General features: G+C 42.4%; 1 protein-coding gene across 1 annotated transcript in view; it reads right to left on the reverse strand.

Annotated features, from left to right (window-relative positions):
• Positions 1-1,660: 1,660 nt before the first annotated feature.
• LOC115099390 (wee1-like protein kinase 2-A) overlaps positions 1,661-15,407 on the reverse strand; it is a 108,535-nt gene continuing 94,788 nt past the window's right edge. The window contains exons 11-12 of the mRNA XM_029617002.1: positions 9,288-9,430; positions 1,661-2,672 (exon numbers count right to left, since the gene is read on the reverse strand). Of these exons, the coding sequence (XP_029472862.1) occupies positions 2,504-2,672; positions 9,288-9,430 (312 nt within the window). The 3' untranslated portion in view covers positions 1,661-2,503. The remainder of the gene's footprint in view (positions 2,673-9,287; positions 9,431-15,407) is intronic.

Below are 15,407 nucleotides of genomic sequence, written 5' to 3' on the forward strand. Positions count from 1 at the left end.
GGTTGTTAGAAGCGGTTTAAGTTTTCTGAGGACCATGAGTTTGGCATATCCTTCCTTTACTTTTAGGGATATATGTTGTTTTAAGCTTAGTTCTGTGTCAATTATTACTCCTAGATTCCGTACTTTCTCTGCTAGTCTTATTTGTTTGTTATTGAGTGTGATTGGGTTGAGAGAGATCTCCATGTTTTTTTTCCTTTCTAAATGAAGGAATTCAGTTTTCTCTATATTACAAGTTCCATTTGCGAGATCAGAAAGTTTAAAACTTTCGTCAGACAATTGATGACAGCCAGGCCTCCCCCCAAAAATGTTAACTGTCCCTCCTCTGTCCTTCCCCCACCCCTGGCTGATACCCAGCCACCTATTACCTCCCCAAGTGGTCCCCTCTTCTTTGTGCTGGGATCACTCTTCTCAGAGATCCCAGCCTACTTTATGCTAGACGTGGCCATTACCCACATAATACTACCAGCATTAAGTAGGTAATGCTGGAAGCATACTGTTTAATTTAAAACAGTGTTTCCAGCGTTATTACTAGTAACATCGGAAGCATTACTTAGGTTGTGTTAGAAGTGGCCTGGATCGCTGAAAAGAGTGATCCAGACACAAAAAAGATGAAGTCACTTTGGGAGGTAATGGGTGGGGGAGGAGGAAGCCTGGGCCGGCAGCAATCATCAGATGAAAGTTTTAAACTTTCTGATCTTTAAAGGTGGAGGGCAGCTTAGGGGGGACAGCCAATGGGGGGTACATACATGTGGTGGTTGGGGTGTGGGTATCAGGCCAGGAGGCCCGCAAGTCAAAGCTTTTGTTTCCAAGTCACAATATTTACCTAGATATCTCTGAAGATATCTGGGTGAGTAGTGAGTTATACAGCAGTACGAGGCCAGATAACTTTAGGCCTAACTGGACATATTCAATCATTAGCTGGTTAGGGATAAAAGTTATCCAGCTATATGTAGCTGGTTAACTTTAACCAAGTATATTCAGTGGGACGTTTATCCCGCTGAATATACTGGACAAGTTTATCCAGGTAGCTGTAGCTGGATAACTTGTCCTCTAAACAGCCTACTGATTATTGGCCTCAGATATTAAAGAGGGCATCCAAGAGGGTTGATCCCTGAGGTATCCTTGTGGGCATTTTCTGCCAAGAAGAAGCTTCAGAGTGTAAGACTTGTTGGAGTCTATCAAGAAGACAGAATCTAAACCAGTTCAAAACTATTCCTCCTCTTTCAGCCTCAGCAAGGCAAAAAGTTATTTATTTCAAGTTTGCAAATACCATATATTGAATCTTATCTATTCTGAGATCTCAGGTCACATGGTAAAAGGTAGAACGCCATTGTTGGTTTTCTCTTTTGAAGTGTAATAGAGTTAAGGGTATGCAGATCAGAATTCCAGAGGGATGTGAATGAGATAAAAAGGAGCAGGTAGATATAAGCGGTCTATAGCCATGTGGAATAAAAAAACTAGAGAGGAGGGGGGCAGGCTTGGGCCAGCAGTAGAGGATAAAGCTTAAAATGTTGAAGTTTACCTTTCCCTTTCAAAACCGTAGTGCTGGAGGAAGAGGAGAATGTCAGCTGAGCCCTGGAATTAGAACAGAACAAGCACCAGGAATATGCCCTATATGGACTATATGAGATTAAAGGGAAACCACTGAAAACATGACAAATGTGTACTAAAATCTTTATTTAAAAGAAGATTTTTAAAACAAATAAAACCTGGGAGACAATAGTAATGGTGCTGTAGTTTGAAAAAGTCTTGATTCTATTCCAGATAATGCTCCAAAAGCTCACTTTCAAGCAAAAGACAAACCCCTGTATTAAATACAGGCCAGTTTAATCCATCTCATTACAAGCTGTTCATTCTTTATGCCTGGAGATTGTCATAGAAACACTTTAAAACTCCCATTCTATTTCCTATTGTAAAATTTTACCTGAAGGGAAAAATAGGTCTTTACAGGTTTTAAAAAATCCAAACTCAGCTGTGCCCAGTTAAGCTGAAAATAAAAACAAGGAATAAGCACATTCACTTTCTAACTTCCAGAGAGGCTTCTACTTTTTATTCAAGGAAGGAGACTGAAAGGAGAGCACTTAAAGCCTCTGTGCCATGCTAAAGCTCATCCTTTTGTTCATTTTAAGTGGGACTATGGACAGTTGTTTTAATAAGGAATCCCACAGAGTAAACTTCTAGTATTGGCAAAGGACTAGAAACAGACACTGAATTGTGAAGAGATGGGGCAATTTTCTTCTAGGTTAAAAATGAGTTCATGTTAACTGCAGTAGTTCTTGGTATGAAACTAATCAGAAAGTTTTTGTATGTATCCTTGGAGGAAGTTTGCAGCTGGTCATTTCATTTCTTCAGAATGCAGGCAGCAACAGCTCCGGTACTGACCTCCCAGGCGCAGCTCCAGGTACACCCTATAAGGAATGCATTGGAGCTCTGCTTCAGCAGCAGCGAGTACCGCAAGAGCAGATCTGGGAGGAAGAGGGGAATCTGCAAGCTCGGTCCCCTCTCAGCACCCTCCACAGGTAAAACTCAGGGACCGGGTGGTTTTGCCACCCACCAGACGCTTGGTGCACTTCTGTCTGGGGGCCACCTCAGACTGAATGGAAGGCAGCGAATATTTGGAAGTGGTCTCTTCTTTTCCAAACGTCTGAGCCAGCCGTGCTGCCTTCAGCTCTCTGGGAACAGAAGGGGAAAAATGAAACAAAAAGTAGTTAGAGTCTAGTAAGCACTTGAAGAACAGATTCACCACCAGAAATGCTTAATTGGTGGTATATGGAACTAGCACTCTGCACCAATGACAACAACCCATTATGTGACAAAAATAACACCTTTGGGACACTGACATCCTTACTTGAGGTTCCACTGAACATCCTCCAAATAAAACATTTGGTTTGAGACCCAATTCAGATTCTACATGCCACAGGGAATAGAAAGGCAGACAAATGATTGCCTAGGGAAGGGCTAAAGCAGAGTTGCATACCTGTAACAGGTGTTCTGAGGACACCAGGATGTCAATCCTCACAAGTGTGTGATCTCATTCAATGGAGCCTGACCCAGAATTTTTATGTCTAGAACTTTGTCTATTCCCTAGTTGGTATATGCAGACTGACATGATACTGTGTATCCACATGGGAGCCTCTCAGTCTACTTTTTTAGGTTACTATGAGAAGCCAACTCCAAGGCAAGGTAGGCAGGTTTTGTGAGGACTGACATCCTGCTGTCCTCAGAGAACATCTGTTACACGTAAACAATTCTGCTTTCTCAGAGGACAAGAAGGATGGTAGATCTCACAAATGGGGAATCCCTAGCTACCGACTGCCTGAATGAAAGAAGGGCAACAAGACAGTGCCAACGAGCACAACAATAACATTTGTGTTGGTAACAGGCTGTTTTTGTTTTTTGTGTGTTTATTGTCAGGGGGCAGACTCCTTAGGATGGAACAGTACCTGCTAGTGAGGGGGTGATCTTGACTCTGGCTTGATTGGATTTGCTCTGTCACCAGGACAGGAGTCCTTGAGTGGCTTCGTAATGTAGATGCTGTTTCTAATATACTGAATGGCCAGTAGCCACCATGATGATCTGAGCGTCATTGGATTGTCTTTATATGGAGATGTGCCAAAGGAGTATCCTGAACTGCTGTTATGAAGCCTAACAACCTCAAAGTCCTGTCCCATGCTGACACCTGCCAACTCCCTTGGATCCTTTCCACTATGGATATCAACATGATAGCCCTCTGGTGTGGAAAGAAAGCTTTTGCCTGAATTGTGTAACAGTTCTCTTATAAACTTCAATTGAGATGACAAGATCAAGTGGGATTTTGGGTAATAGATAAACCCTAGTAACTCCAACATAAATTCTACGGCACTTGCCTGAAAGGTGCTCTTGACCAGCCAATTATCCAGGTAGGAACCCCTCATGCACCTCCAGTTTGTGTGTATGTGCTATCATCATGACAAGCCATTTGATTAAAAAAAATGAGGTTGACATTAGGCCAAAAGACAGCATGAGGTATTGAAGATGGTTCCCTACCACAAATCAGATATTTTCCAAGACTGGGAAATTCCTCTATGTGAGTGTAAGAATCTTTGAGATCAAGAGAGCATAGCCAGTCACTTTTTTTGTAAAAAAGGGGATTAAGGTGCCCAAAGAAACCATCTTGAATGTTTCCTTTAAGATACTTGTTCAAGGTCCTTTGATCTAGGATGGAATGGAGTCCCCCTGTTTTCTTTGGAATCAGGAAGCAGGGAAGGAACCTCTCTCTCTTGGTTGAACAGGTTCAATCGTATTGATCTGTAAGAGGCAGGAGAGCTCCCTTCTGTTGCACATCCTGATGTGGAGATCCCAAGCAGGGTCTGGAGGCAGATTTGTTGGAAATGCCAGGAGACAATCTGTACCCTCTTCAAATTATGCTGAGGACCCACAAGTCTGAAGTTAACTGGGCCAAAGATTTACATAAGACCTAGCTTATCTCTGGTTGGAAGGTCCTCCAGCACAGGTACTGGAATCCAAGCTATGCTTTCGGAACCATCCCTGGAGGGCTTCTGGCTGTGGCTTAGGGATCCTTTGCTGCTTTGGATAAGGGGAGGAGCCTGTTTCATATAGGACAGAGGGGGTGGGAGATAACTCCTCAGTTAGAACAAGGTTTTGTGGCCCCCGACCAGGATACCTCCTGGCAGAAGAGCATAGGTCTTGCCTGGCTGTGGAGAGTTGCTGAAGCATTGCACAGTATTCTCTGATCTTTGCGACTGCTTCTTTGACCTTATCCCCAAAGAGATTCTATCCATTGCATGGCACACCCATACTTCTTGGCCCACAGGTTGAAGGGCTGAGGCCCACAGCTAGGCGAGTCTGGAGATGCCAATCCCTACGGCATAGACTCCTAATGCCATCTTGAAAATAAAGGTTGACCCGACCATGTGTTCCAGACTCCATTCCCTTATCAGCCAGTGACTGGAGATCATCATACTGGTTTTGAGGAAGCTGTCTGGCCACCTCCAACATCTGCTTCAGCAGGTCCCGTATTGTACTGGCCCATGACGTACTGGTAAGAAGTAATGCAGGCAATAAGCATTACTCCTTGGAAAACCTTCCTCTGAAGAATATCCAAGGTTCTGGAATACTTCCCCAGGGGCACCAATAAATGGGTTCTAGTTTTCTTGGCCCTCTTAAGAGCAAATATGACTATCCTAGATTGGTGTGTTAACTGCCCTTTTCAAATCTTGGAGCCTTTCAGAATGAGATAAATTGCATCCACCTTCCTAATTTTGGGAACCACAGAGAAAGGTTCTCCTACATACTCATCTGTACCTCCTAAAAGGATCTTATATACTGTTACTGCCATGATCTCCATAGTATGGTGCACAAACTGGAGTATGTCCAGAATTTTGTTCCTGGGTTTATCCTCCTTCAGTAAAGGAAAGGAAATGGTCTCAGCCATTGTATGCACAAAGCTAGCTAAGTAGAGGTTCCTGGGAGGGGACTTCCTACTTTAAGGAAGAATGGGGTTAGAGAGCAAACATGTTGATTCCTCTGCTTCAGAGACATCTCCAAATCTGTAGCCATACTTCCAGGAATATTCTGAATCAGACCTCAAATTACACCTGAGGAGAAGACCCAAATGCTGCCCTTCTTGCAGACAAAGCCTCAGTGAGGGAAACAGTTGTCTGTTGGGGCCTGGAACCAGAGGAATTCCTACACATTCCAACCCCCACCTTGACAGGCTAATAATCATCAGTGCAGCAGGAACTGACATCGGTAACTGTGTCAGTACTAGGCTGTGGAATAACTGCAGAGACTTCAGAAGTTGGACCTTGGCAGAGGCACAGATGATTTGCAAGGCCTGGATTTTCCTAATCAACTCTTCCTCAAAAGATTACAAATGACAATACTGCTTGGAAGGCATGAAGGGAGGCCATGCCTGCCTGGAAAGCTAGAGGATTAATCAATGATAGACACCTGGACCCTTGAAAACTGTTGTGGTTTCTGGGAATGGCATCAAGGATGAACTCGCCTCTCCACAAGAATGCTTCAGGAGATTCACAGCTGGCAGACTTATCTGTGGCTGAACAAAAAAACTAAAGCAGCAAATTTGAACTCAATGACTGGTGCACCTATGGGAATTGGCTGCAATCAGTGCACCAACTTGGCATGACAACAAATAAACGACTGAAAATCCTTACTTAGGAACACTAAAAAAAGGAGAAAAGGCTGCGGTGCCACACAATGAATGATTCCTGCTTTTTCTGGAGCAAAAGCCCTGGAGAAAAAAATAGGAGAGTAAAGATCTACAACTGGTGAGCTCCAGAGAAAAGAAGAGAGTGAGGGGCCCTGCTTGTAATCATGCCAGTTTGTACATTCCCAGTATGGTACAGTCAAAGTTCTAGGAGCGTTGATATAAAAGTTACAGGCTGAGTTCTATTAGATGTTGTCACCCACTTAAGAGGGTTGCCATGCTGCTTGTCCTTGGAGAACATTGTATTTCCTTTACACTAATATCTGGCAGGGAACACTATCATATATAAACTGCCACAGACAGACAGCAACAAAAGTATAAATAGTCCCAATGCCTATTTTGCACTTTCCAGACATGAAGATCTGATGCCCTTAGCTTCCCACCCTGCCAGTACCTCTTTAAAGGCACTTATCCAATTTACTTAAGTCAGTATTTTTTTTTTAAATCCTGGCCTTTGATCTTTTATATCAGTCGTTCCCAACCCTGTCCTGCACTGCCTCCATAACATGCAAATTTTCTCTCATGCATATTCATTGTGGATATCCTGAAAACCCAACTGGCTGGGGGTTCCCAGGACAGGGTTGGGAACCAGTGTTTCATATGACACCTCTCTGCCTTGTCTATTATAGCAAACCATACTGTCTGGTGATCTCTGATAATTGAGTTAATACCTACCCAGCCATTTAAAGATGTTTCCTCCATTCCTATGTACCAGGTCCAATATTACATCTTCCCTCATGAGCTCCATCACCATTTATCTGAGGAGAGACCCTTGAAAAAGGAATCCTGGATCTCTCTATTTCTGAGTCTTGGAGGTGGAATACTTCAGCTGGCATCTCACAGATTAAAGTCTTCCAACACTACAAGCTCCCCCCTTCATTCTCACTTTTTGTCCAACTCCTGTCCAGTTCCTCCAGAGGAGAGTAAACCATACCAATGTAAATGGAAATGCCATCTCTTCTTTCCACATAGCCCACAGTTCTTCTTCCTTGCCCCATATCACTTGCAGTTCAGTTTTAAAAACATTCTTAATTTCGTTTTTTAGTTTTTATATAAAGAGCTGCTACTCCCTTTTTCTGCCATCCTTATCCTTCCTAAATAGCTCATTATGTCCATATCTCATTTATAGGATTCATCGAACCATGTCTTGGAGATAGGAACAAAATATCTACGTCTGTCTCCACTACTGAGGCTTGCGGATCTGGAATTTTATTACCCAGACTATAAGCATTTGTACTCCTTGCATTCCAGCTATTTCTTGTTGGCATGCTGGTATTCTGTATAGCCTTAGAAGTGCTCTCTTCTTTTACCCTGTTGCTCAAGAGTAGATTAATGAGTTTTAAAACTTTGGTGATTCCCTACCCCCCACCCTGTTAGGGGAGACATCTTCAATCGACTATCTGCCACCACCCTCCACTAATTTAAACATGTCAATATATGATCTGAATTTTTCACTGAGATTCCTTTTTCCTGCTATAGCAAGATATAGGCCATCAGAGTATAGCCTTTTATTGTTCCCTATATGGTCCCAGGGCCCAACATCAAAACTTTTATTCTTTGCACCCATATATTGAAGTCAACAGTAGAACAGCCTTTCCATCATGAACTGGTAATACCCCCGAGACTGCTACAGTCTTTGCCAGATGTCCTAGCCTATCCCCTTCATTCTGGAAATTCCTGTAAACTACAGATTCAGTTTCTAGCCCTTTATTGGCCCCAAACAGGGTTGCCAACATTTCCATGGAGTAGGACCAGATACTTGGGGGAAGGTGGGCTGGCGGGCTGGCAGGCAGGCAGGCAGGCCCCCCCCCCCCCCCTTTTTTCCCTTTTAAATACAGCATCCATTTTTTCTTAGGCAGATTCTGCCTGCCTGTCTTTGGGGCTCGGGTTCAACTCTCCTCTTCTGCTGCGACTGCCAGGAGGTACAAAGCTGTGGGAGAGGCAGGAGGAGGAGGAGAGTCAAACCGAGCCCCAAAAGCAGGTAGGTGGATTGGAGCAATGCCAGGCTGCCACCACAGACTGGGGATTGGAGCAATGCCAGGCTGCCACCACAGACTGGGGATTGGAGCAATGCCAGGCTGCCACCACAGACTGGGGATTGGAGCAATGCCAGGCTGCCACCACAGACTGGCCATTGGGCTTGCCTGACGGGGTTGTACTGTGTCCGGTTACCCTTGTAACTGGACACTGGTGCAACAGGCTGGAAAACCGGACTGTGTCCGGTCCAAAACCGGGCAGTTGGTCACCCTAGTCCCAAAGTAAATTATAAAACATCAACATGCGTCCTCTTTCTTCTTTGACAGTATTAAGAATTTTGCTTGTATTTTTGCTAGCCAAGGTTTCGGTAGGCATTTAACCTTAATTCCCTCCACATGTGCTGCCAAGTTAATGCTTTTAATAATAGAATTCTCTAGCAGAAGGATTTTACTGTTTTGGGATGCTTTTACAGTGCCTTTGGGTTTTTGTTAACAACAGAAACTCTTCAGCTCTGGTACCACATCAGATGTTATTTCTGGATTATCTCTTTCCAAGCTTTTGAAGGCATTTTGTTTGGCTATCATTTGGGGTGGGGGGAGCACAGGGAGGGACAGTGTCTCAGCACCACATTTCCTATCCTACCACTGACCCATCTAATATGGGGGGGGGGGGACAAATTATCTGGATGCTATATGGCAGGGGAGGCTATTTTAGTTTTAGCCATTTTTTTCCCTTAATTTGAACCAACGAATTCTTTTCTGAATTAAACAAAAAACAAAATAAGAACTTAGCCACACCGGAGAGAGCCTAGTGTGTGTCTCTGCTGTAGTTCACAGGAGACCGTGGTGTAGCAGAGCCCTACTGGCCTCAGACAGGAGTCAGGGTGATTATTTGTTATTTGATATTTGAATAATTATTTGATTATTGTAAGGCCATTATCTTGTTGCTATGAAAGCTATCTCCTCCATACTACATGATAGAAAGGCCAAATGATTAAGCACAACAATCCGCCCCTTTCTCCCCCCCTCCAGTGCCCCAATACCTTTCCAGGATTATATTCTCCCTCTAGTCACACACAAACCTTTCCAGCATAGCTGTTTTAAACTTCTCCACATTGAGTTGCTTCTGCAGCTGAGCAGCTTTCCCCAAGGAGCGTCGAAGGATGGGATGTTTAACCAGAGCTGTGGCAGGCGGTCTCACCATGGGATCAGGATGAACCATTTGCTAAAGAAGAGAAAACAGCAGAGGTCTGAGTAAACAAGACAGTTTATGCCTTAGACCCAGGGCCAGTGGTGATTTTATGCTAGGATTACAAACCTAGAACCTTTTTGATTTTGCTCTTTTTCCCTCATTGCAGCTGAAATGAAAGATGGAGGCTATTGCTGGCCTGACCTGGTAGATTTTTTTTTGGGGGGGGGGGGGGGATTTTCTACTGCTAAGACCTCAGATAATTGCTGTTTCTTTTTGTCTCTCTCATCACATTTTTGCAAGGATCCCCTGTGCTCATCCCAAGTATTCTTGAATTCTCTTACTGATTTTGTCTCCAAGGTGTCACCTGCTAAACTGTTCCTTGCATTCACCACCCTCCTTCTGAAAGAAATATTTTCTGATGTTTTTCTTGAGCCACCCCTCTGAGCCTCATACTGTGTGACCTCTTGTTCTTGAACTTTCTTACCACACAGTTTTTTTTTTTGGTTAGGTTCTTCATCAACTCCAGTTAATACAAAACTCTGCTGCACAACAGAGTTACACTGGCTACCATTCCCCTATAAAACCAAATTCAAAACACAGACACTGATTTTCAGGGTTCTAAGAGGAAAAGACTTGTTACCTAAAAGAAAGGTTGTCCTACAAGCCTTCCAGACCTCCAAGATCCTCACTTGGAACTTCTATTAACCTCTTCATTGACAAAAGAAATCAAAAGAACAGACTCTCTTCTGCCAGGCTTTTAATGCCAAAGCCCAAAATACCTCCATGCCTAGAAAGCAGCTGATTTCCTCCATAGATTCATTTTAATCTGACTGCTTTAGACTTAAACTGTTATAACCTGCTCCCTTCCATACATCAAACTCAAACTGTCTTAGAATCAAATTGCCTCACACCTTGAGGGCCTGAACATATTGCCACAACCTGTTCTGATGTCATTTATTCATGTATTTATTTATTGCCTATTTATTTCAACTTGGTCCTTACTGTCTACTTTCCTCAGGCTAGAATTGTCAAACTGCTATACCTACACCAGTCTCTGGCTGTATATTGCCATTCTAATAGGTTGTATCTTATCTTGGGTGAATTTCTTATTCAAAAAGGCAGGTAACAAATCCAAATAGCTAGATTGCTTAAGTAAACAAGGTTCTCCATGAACAGCAAGATGAATTAGCCATGATACATGGGTGGTGCCAGACTGTGCCAGATGGACACATCTTTCTATCTCAGTAAGTTTTATTACTGAGCATGTGTGGGAGTTCCCACACGTGTGCTGCCTCATGAGCCCCTCAATTAATTATAGAGTTTAGCTTTTGCTAGTCAACTTTCCAGGGAGGGTGGAAGGTATTACGCATGGCTAATTCATCCTGTTGTCTATGGAGAACACCGTTTATGGCAAGCACACCTGCTTTCTCTATCAACAAGCAGGTTGAACTATGCGAAAACCAGGAGCTTGCTGAACCTCTGTATTTAAGGTCCATTTTCCTGGATACTGGGGGCAGGAAGCCAGATTATCCCACATTTTAGTCTGTAGATCTTACAGAATTTGATGGATTGGGATCACTGATGGTTTGCACCTGAGGCAATGGAGGATAAAGTGACTTGCAGTGGGATTTGAATTCTGGTCTCCTGGTTCATAGCCCACTGCTCTAACCACTAGGCTACTCCTCCACTCCACTGATACTTTATCACACATTTACAGAGGAAATTAAACCAGGAGGGAGTCCAAATTTGGACAACTCTAGCTTTTAGAATTTGTTATGCTTCCTCTGAGTTGTCTTAGCTACATCAGGGAATGCTGTTAGTCTGCTCTTATTTTACAATTCAGGAACTGGGTCTCCTGGTACTTAAACAACTGGAGGACCCAGTTTATCTGGTTCTAAAACAATCAATGTAGCAGAGAACAGTTTCTCATCTTTCCCCTCAATCTGAGTTAAATTCAGGAAGTCAAAAGCCATCTGGGCCTTTTTTTTTTTTTTTTTACACTAAAAGAAGGTACAGAAATGGGATGGGGGTAATATTTCTCCAGAATCCTCAAGAATTCTACTATGTATTTCCTAAACAACTCTAGAGGTGCAACTATGGATATTTTTGGAAACCAAATAAATAAGGTACAACACCTAGCCACATTTTCACTTTCTATGTTGCTGTGAAGCAAATAGTTATCCCTAAACTTCTTTATCTTGTATTTTCTTTAAGGAAACTTTGTATATCAGTTCACTTGATATTTTCCAATTTGTTTTCAAATACTGTCAGTTTGTTTAGATAATCCTTGCATTTGAATAGAAAAAGAAAGACAGATTTTCCAAGCCCAGCAATATAGTGTCCCACAAGCTGTCCAAATAGACAGATTTCACCAAAGCCAAAGCAGGAAAAACAGAGGCAGAAGATCAAAGTGACGACTTTGTAGACCCCTCCACAGTATATCCCATCGAGAATACCTGTAGGCCAATTCTCCAGCAGCTCCCTAACAGGCAGGACCTCTTTGTACCACCATGGTCCCACTACTGCCAGCAGAATCTCTGACAGAGCCCAATGCTGGACTCAAAAGTCACTTCGACTGATGCTCCTGCAGTTGGTATACTTCTCAGAACCAGAGAAATCCCCCCTCCCTTCGGCAGATATGCATTTATCCACTGATGCCCCCGATCTCTCCTCAGCATTTCACTTTGTCAGATCCAATAGTGGCGTCCTGAGCTAGAGGCTAAGAGATGTTTCTACCACTCAAAGTGTCGATGGATCTCCTTTCCCCACCCGCTGCTCCACTGGAACACCCCCAGGCAACTCTATATCTGTAGTTTGTATCATGAAGCACTCTATGGGATCATCAGTGCAGAGTTTGGAACACCTTCACTTTCCCTTTTTGCTTGATCACCACAAACCAACAACAGAGGAAAACAAGGTAGTTATATGGACCAGCTTCAAACCGCATCTGACACTTTGCTCCACCCCTGCCCTCCAACCTTTTTTTTTAATACATGGAATACATTTTATCTGGGCTTCCAAGGTGGTATTTCTAAACCATGTCTATGCCTCATGCAAACTTTTAACCTTTGCAACTGCTCCTTTTATCAGCCTTTTTAAAGTTATATGCTACTGTAGTAGCTTTACTCAATGTCCTCCCTATTGCTTAACACAGAAACATAGCAGAAAAAGACCGTATGGATCCATCAAGTCTTCCCATCCACCCAATTAATTTAGCTTTATAATTCCCATCACTCTCAGAGATCTCCTACATTTATCCCACGCTTCCTTAAATTCAGATACTGTTTTTCTCTCAACCACTTCCATGCATCCACCACCCTCTCTGTAAAGAAATATTTCTTGAGTCTGCCCCCTTTGAGCCTCATTTCATGACCCCTTGTTCTACAGCCTCCTTAACAGCCCCATCACAGTAACCCCTATCACCAGGTCGGGCATTCCACTGAACTAGATCTAAAGTTTCTGGTCCACAAAAGGTTATTGCTCCTATCACATGACAACTTCCCGAGGAGGCTCATATGGGACTTTGACATACGCCAGTCAATACAGACTGGCATATGTTAGCCACAAATGTTGACTGGCTCACCGTTAGCCACAAATGTATTTACACCTTTTAAAATTCTAATAGATTGTTAAGACATGACTTCCTTTCACTAAAATCATGTTGGCTTTTTCCCATGTCTATCCCTATGCCCAGTGATGCTATTATTAACTATAGAATCTACCATTTTGTCCACCACTAATGTCAGACTCGCTGTCTAGTTTCCTGATCACCCCTTTTAACAACTGGCATTCCATGAGCTCTATAGTTATTCAACACCCTGATACCTTTACATTTATGGCTACTAGCTTCCTGGACTGAGCTTGCCCAGGGAAAGAACCTAGCTGGTACATTTTCTCTTCAAATTAATTTCAGTCTTTGAAACCATACACAACATATTTAATTCCAAAAATTTTTTTTAAAGAAATTATATTAAAAAGGATTGATTGGTGAAATCTTGAATTATTAAAATATGTATTTTGATAAAATCATTAGATAAAGATTCTCCTGATATGGGAATGTGGAAGGCTAAATTATTGGACATGTTGCTAATGAAGTTTTGCATGGCTAATTTATAGACACTCAAATTACAAGAGACCTTATGTAAAATATGAAATCATATTAAAAGTCTACTAAAGATATTCAGCTTAGCATCCAGTTTAAGAAGTCTGATTAATATCTGTTGTACGCCTGTACTATTTATTGCATGTTATGAAGCAAATGCAAGAGGTCAAAAGCAAGCCTTGTGATGCTGCTTCCTCCAGTGATTGCAGGTTATTGACTGTTGTGGGGAAGAAAAGAGAAAAATAATTGTTCTTTATATCCAGTGTACTTCATTTTTGGTTGCAGTCAAAGAAAATTATTTTTGGAAAAAAAAAAAAAAAAGGATCGATTGGTGCACTTATATCTTGGAGACCAGAAATTTTTTCTTTGGAAAAAAACAGAATCGGGAAGATAGTTTTCAGCTCAACAACTGACTAAACTCCCATCCATATTGTATTCACACATAGGCAGGGTTTTAATTTTTTATATTCTGTCTTTCAGGTACTTCAAAGTGTATTACATTCAGGTACTGAGGGTATCTTTCTGTCCCCAGAGGGCTCACAATCTAAGTTTGTACCCGAAGCAAAAGAGGATGATGTGATTTGCCCTAGGTCACAAGGAGCAGCTTAAGTCACCATAAGAAACCAAGAAACCGTTTTGGTCCTGGGTTATTACTAGTCTATGAACCCTGCCCTCAGGGGAATACCAGATTATGGACTGGGTTAGTAATAAATGTTCTTTATCCCACTTTACAGATAATATGAAGGATTTTAAAAGGATGGTACTAAGATTATCTGGGAGACTGTTCAAGAGCTCCTATGATAAGTCACTATACCTAGGAGCAAGATCAGGAAGTAATGCATTTTGCTTTTTTTTTCCATGTGTATGATTGTACCAGTAACTAAATATATAGGCATTGATGCCTCTTAACACTTTTAAATTGTGGCTCCTATTAGAGGTAAAGTGAATGGAAACACTCATCCTGTCAGTGGCATCTACTTAAAGGAAAGGCACATCAGCCCCTACACAGGGGTTTCTGAGACTTATTCTCTCACAGTACTAATTCCTCCCTCCCTTGTTTGTTCCCTGGTACCACACGGCCCAACTATATCTGTCTGAGCCACAGATGCCAACAGTCTGCACTGTTGTAGTGTTTGAGCAATAGGGAACGTTCCAGCATTTGTATGGTTCTGGGAGGTTAAGAGAAGTCAGATTTAGTCAGCTGAGACATTCAGGGCTGGGACGGACAAGAAGATGGTGACAAAAGAGCAACGGCACTGATGCAGGGGCAGTAGCAACACAGAAATCTGGTCAGAAAGTCACTGAGCGCAGTTTCTGAACATTTTTCGCATAGTCCCCCTCAAAGTCAGCAGGGCAGCAGCAGCAGCCTGTGGCTGAAAATAAAAAATGCTCCATTTAGTCACTGTCACTTCAATTTGTGTGGGGGATGGGGGCGCGAGGTGGAGAATTCTTTGAAAAGTACAGGCTATGTTTTTTTATAGGGCCAAAAGAGCATTACAAAAAAAGTAACCAAGCAAATCTGAGAAATAAGGGTACATTTTCCAAAGGTTTAACTGGCTAACTTCAGGAGTCAGTGGTTAAATCTAACATGTTTAAACTTCATCTCAAAATTTCCATTTAACCAGCTAAATATGTTTACATAAAGTTAGATGGTTAAAAAGGGGTGGGGCTAGAGATGGACAGAGGATATCATTTAGCTATTTAGGATATCTTGCCAGGCAGATTTTTCCTGCTAGATTTAGGGCAAAGTTTCAGTTGCAAATCTACCCAATCTACTGTACCAAAAATAGAGCTAAATTTAACTGGTTAAAATTACCCAGTTATCTTTTCAGCTCACTGAATCTTTGAAAATAGACCTGTGGAAGTGTTAGAAAACCATGGAGAAACCTAAACGATACCAACCTTTAT

The sequence above is a fragment of the Rhinatrema bivittatum genome, chromosome 9 (genome assembly GCF_901001135.1).
Source record: "Rhinatrema bivittatum chromosome 9, aRhiBiv1.1, whole genome shotgun sequence".
Classification (NCBI taxonomy): Eukaryota; Metazoa; Chordata; class Amphibia; order Gymnophiona; family Rhinatrematidae; genus Rhinatrema; species Rhinatrema bivittatum.